This window comes from Austrofundulus limnaeus, unplaced genomic scaffold (genome assembly GCF_001266775.1).
Source record: "Austrofundulus limnaeus strain Quisiro unplaced genomic scaffold, Austrofundulus_limnaeus-1.0 Scaffold746, whole genome shotgun sequence".
Classification (NCBI taxonomy): domain Eukaryota; kingdom Metazoa; phylum Chordata; class Actinopteri; order Cyprinodontiformes; family Rivulidae; genus Austrofundulus; species Austrofundulus limnaeus.
This window is the reverse complement of record NW_013953148.1, coordinates 32,928-37,801: the sequence shown is the minus strand read 5'-3', so window position 1 is coordinate 37,801 and position 4,874 is coordinate 32,928. Positions and strand designations below refer to the sequence as shown.

General features: G+C 40.2%; 1 protein-coding gene across 1 annotated transcript in view; it reads left to right on the top strand.

Moving 5' to 3' along the window:
* The window catches only part of tfr2 (transferrin receptor 2), a 14,741-nt gene extending 10,163 nt beyond the window's left edge, over positions 1–4,578 (top strand). Inside the window, exons 14-16 of the mRNA XM_014028328.1 lie at positions 1,458–1,682; positions 1,765–1,905; positions 3,963–4,578. Of these exons, the coding sequence (XP_013883782.1) occupies positions 1,458–1,682; positions 1,765–1,905; positions 3,963–4,217 (621 nt within the window). The 3' untranslated portion in view covers positions 4,218–4,578. The remainder of the gene's footprint in view (positions 1–1,457; positions 1,683–1,764; positions 1,906–3,962) is intronic.
* Positions 4,579–4,874: the final 296 nt, after the last annotated feature.

The following is a 4,874-nucleotide window of genomic DNA, read 5'->3' as shown; positions in this document are numbered from 1 at the left end:
CAGGTGACTGTGGAGGCCATTTGAGTACAGTGAACTCAATGTCATGTTCAAGAAACCAGTCTGAGATGATTCCAGCTTTATGACATGGAGCGTTATCCTGCTGGAAGTAGCCATCAGATGTTGGGTACATTGTGGTCATAAAGGGATGGACATGGTCAGCAACAATACTCAAGTGGGCTGTGGCGTTGACATGATGGTCACTTTGTACCAAGGGGCCCAAAGTGTGCCAGGAAAATATCCCCCACACCATTGCATCCCCACCACCAGCCTGAGCCATTGATACAAGGCAGGATGGATCCATGCTTTAATGTTGACACCAAATTCTGACCCTAGCATCTGAATGTCGCAGCAGAAATCGAGACTCATCAGACCAGGTAATGTTTTTCCAATCTTCTCGTCCAATTTTGGTGATTCTATGTGAATTGTAGCCTCAGTTTCCTGTTCTTAGCTGACAGGAGTGGCACCAGGTGTGGTCTTCTGCTGCTGAAGCCCATCTGCCTCAAAGTTTGACATGTTGTGCATTCAGAGATGCTCTTCTGCATACCTTGGTTATAACGAGTGGTTATTTGAGTTACTGTTGCTGTTCTATCAACTCGAACCAGTCTGACCATTCTCCTCTGACCTCTGGCATCAACAAGACGTTTGCGCCCACAGAACTGCTGCTCACTGGATATTTTCTCTTTTTCAGACCATTCTCTGTAAACCACAGAGATGGTTGTGGGTGAAAATCCCAGTAGAGCAGCAGTTTCTGAAATAGACCAGCCTGTCACCAACAATCACGCCATGTTCAAAGTCACTTAAATCACCTTTCTTCCTCATTCTGCAGCAGATCATCTTGGCCATGTCCACATACCTAAATGTATTGAGTTGCTGCCATGTGATTGGCTGATTCCACATTTGTGTTAATGAGTAGCTGGACAGATATACCTAATAAAGTGGCCGGTGAGTRTAGTTTGCTTTAGGAATATATAAGATCAGAAAATATTCAGACACTGTAAATTTTTTTGCAATTTTATTTTTCAGTCTGATGCTAATAAAATTTTTGGTGCATCAGGTTAACCCTATGTTCTGGAGTGATAACTAAAAACACCTCCACTGATCAGGGCTTATAAACAGAAATGTCCATTTCATGTAAACAATAAATAGTACTTGAAGGACTGATAAAACAGATTCTGTAGTTATCATATTTTCTAAAGTTGTTTACATTTTTACTTTGTAATCATGACCCTTTGAGTGTAAATCAGTAAAAATGATTAAATAATTGTAATATCAGATTTCAACATTAAAAACTGCAGTGAAGAGGGTCTGAATACTTTCTGAACCCAATGTATATAAACTAAGATGTGACTTTATTTTAATATGTAATGTGATTTAGTCCCATCAAAAGATGGCTTATAATGCCATGATGCTTCATTGTATTTAACATTGTCAGCATGTCATTGTTTTTCTGTGTTCAGGAGCGAGCRTACCCTTTTGTCAACACACCAATGGACAGTGTCTCCCGACTACAGGAAGTTCTGGGGGGTCGTCTTGGGGTCATTGGGCAAAGCCTGGGGCAGCTGGTGGGAGAAATGGTGCTGCGATTGGTCCATGACCACATCCTACCTTTACGCATCACTTCCTATGCACAGACAGTATTGCTGTTCAGTGCTCAGCTCAACAAACACTCAGCCGAGCTGCAGGTAACTTTGCTTTACAACTTTCTTTAGTCCGGTATTTAGGCGGTCTCACAGCAAATTGGTCTTTTTTCCTGTGTCTCKTCAGTCCAGAGGTGTTTCTCCTCAATGGTTGTTCAGTGCCAGAGGAGACTACAGTCGAGCTGCAGAGACATTACAGAGAGGCATTGACTACAGTGACCTGCATGATCCCACTACAGCACGCCTCTACAACACCCGCATTATGAAGGTATGATTAATAAAAATCACTGAAACATCCTTACAACCTTTGCATTGTGAGGTATTAGCAATATTAACTGAATAAGTACTACGATACCGTCATAGGTACAAGTTAGGGCTGTAGCGATACACTAATCTCATGATACAATACAATATTCAATATTCTTCTCACGATACAATATATATCACAATATTCAGTGAACGATACGATTCGATACGATTCGATTTTCTGAATGATTTTAGAGGGACAGACAGAGATTTTGGTGACATTTTGTGACTGCTCCATAGATTTGGATTGAATTAAYTGAACTGAAAACTGATTAAAGCACCAACTACACAATACCTGGCTCTGATTGGAAAGAGACTTGGAGTTTACAGCTGGAAAAAATGAATCAAAGATGTGGTGAGCAAATTAGTTTCCTTTAATTGATTGAAACAGTGCAAACTGTAGCTTCCAAGCCTTTGTAAAAAAATAAAGTGCTTCCAAGCCTTTGTAAAAAAAAAAAAATAAAGTGCTCCAAGCCTTTGTAAAAAAATAATAAAGTGCTTACAAACCTTTCTAAATTAAATAAAGTGCTTACAAACCTTTGTAAAATAAATAAAGTGCTTACAAACCTTTGTAAAWTAAATAAAGTGCTTACAAACCTTTGTAAAWWAMATAAAGTGCTTACAAACCTTTGTAAAWWAMATAAAGTGCTTACAAACCTTTGTAAAWTAAATAAAGTGCTTACAAACCTTTGTAAAWWAMATAAAGTGCTTACAAACCTTTGTAAAWWAMATAAAGTGCTTACAAACCTTTGTAAATTAAAGTGCATCCAAGCCTTTTTTTTAATTAAAGTGCTTCCAAGCCTTTGTAAAATAAATAAAGTGCTTACAAGCCTTTGTAAAATAAATAAAGTGCTTACAAGCCTTTGTAAAAAAATTAAATGCTTACAAGCCTTTATAAAAAAATAAAATAAAGTGCAGCAAATACCCTGTTCTGAACAGTTTCATTAACAGCTTTTTTGACCTTGRTAGTCACAACATTGAGTGAGTCACTCTAGTAACTGGTAAGTAAACAAACATAATACGACTTCTCCAAAACAGTCAATAATTCAAGTAATGAAAAACATTTAACTTCAAATGAACCCATTTTAGCAAGCAGCTTAAGGACGGTAGGTCCTGACCACTCTGGACAGGAAGTCAACTCTGCAGACCAAGTGATCCACATTCTCCTCAGGTTTTTGTTCAGGAATAGAATCTGATTGACGTGCTCTGGGAGAAGTGCACTTCTCTGCGCAGTGATGATATCTCCAGCTGTGGAGAAGACCCTTTCTGAGGAAACACTAGTGCCAGGGACACAGAGGTACCTTTTAGCAATATGTGACAAGAGTGGATACTCATATTGGTGCTCCTTCCACCAAACCAGTGGATCTTTTTTCACTTCAAAGAGATCTGCCTCCTTGTAGCGGGCCATCTGCTCCTTAGCCTCGTCCTCTTGGGTATACGTCTTGGGTTGTGCTGCACCACCACCGCATCATTCACCGAGAAGAACAGCCAGTGGACAAGATGGCCTTGGATTCTTGGGTGGAGGATCCTCCTAAMCTTCAAATAAATAAATAAAAACAAAAAGTCAATATTTACAGTTAAGCAAATTTCATAATTCTGATACCAAGATTCAGACTACATGGTGCACTTCACTGGATGACAATGAGTGATAATGACCTTGGCTGCTTTCTCCTTCCTTGAATGGCTCTCCATCAACAGCTTCTTTAGGTGCCGATAACATCCCTCTTCAGCGCCAGCATTTGCTGCCCCCTCTTTGAAAACTGAATTAAGTAGGTCAAAATGAAATGAAAATCATGAGCTTTTACTGTAAAGCAAGGTAAATGGACGCCATGCTACACTGACTCTTTCTCATAAATAAACAAAGAAAATCTCTTACTCTGGCCCTAATACTATGTTTTAATATTTGTATAAACTGAGGTAGTGGCCAGAAAAAGGAGGTTTCATAAATAAAAAACACAACAAACAACACACGTGAATACATAAAAAAAACACATAATTTTAACTATTTTTTGCTTCCAGGTGGAGTACTACTTCCTGTCCCAGTATGTGTCTGCAATGGAGACGCCATTCCGTCACGTGATCCACGGGCGTGGCAATCACACCCTGAGTGCCCTCACTGAGCACTTGGCCCTGCTGACCTCAGACCCTGTACGATTCAATGAAAACCGTTTCAGAAGACAGTTGGCTTTGTTCACCTGGACGCTACAGGGAGCTGCCAATGCTCTGAATGGAGACGTGTGGAGCATACACAACACACACACTTATACACACTGACATGCAAAACACAGACATATTGAATTTCATTTGGAATGGAGATTTGTGGAGAGCACCTTTTCGGAAGGTTTATGAGATATTAAAATATGGTTAACAAAAGCTGTTAGCCTGTGGATATGCAAAGAACTGGTTTTATGAAGACATTTTCTTATATAGGGGAACCCCTCACCTCACCTCACCTCGCCACAGTTTGACTTTTCGACCACCTGGGGTCAAACCTCTCCTCTTCCCAGACTTAATAATTTCAGCTCTGCTGAGAACTTTAAAGAAAAGAAAAGTTTTGCCTCTCCTTTCCTCTGGGAAACAGAGATTTGCTGTTTGTTGATAAAAAACAAAATAAAACAAAACAAACCTCTTGTTACCATTTTCTCAATATGTGTTGTTGTGTAAATCTTTATTTTACCTGTGGCCGCTATCCTGCGTGTTTTAGAGGTTTTCCTGCTCAGCATACCTGATTTTGATCGCTGGGTTAATCAAAAGGGTTCTGCCCAATTTGACGAGTTAATTCTATCATTGAATCAGGTGTGTTGTAGCAGGAAAACCTCATGCAGGATAGCGGCCCTCAAGGGCTGTGTCCAAAACGACAGGGCGGGTCTTCCGGAGGACCCAGACTACCCGGTCGCGGCGGGCCGGGTCCTTGGTAGACCGGGAAGACCG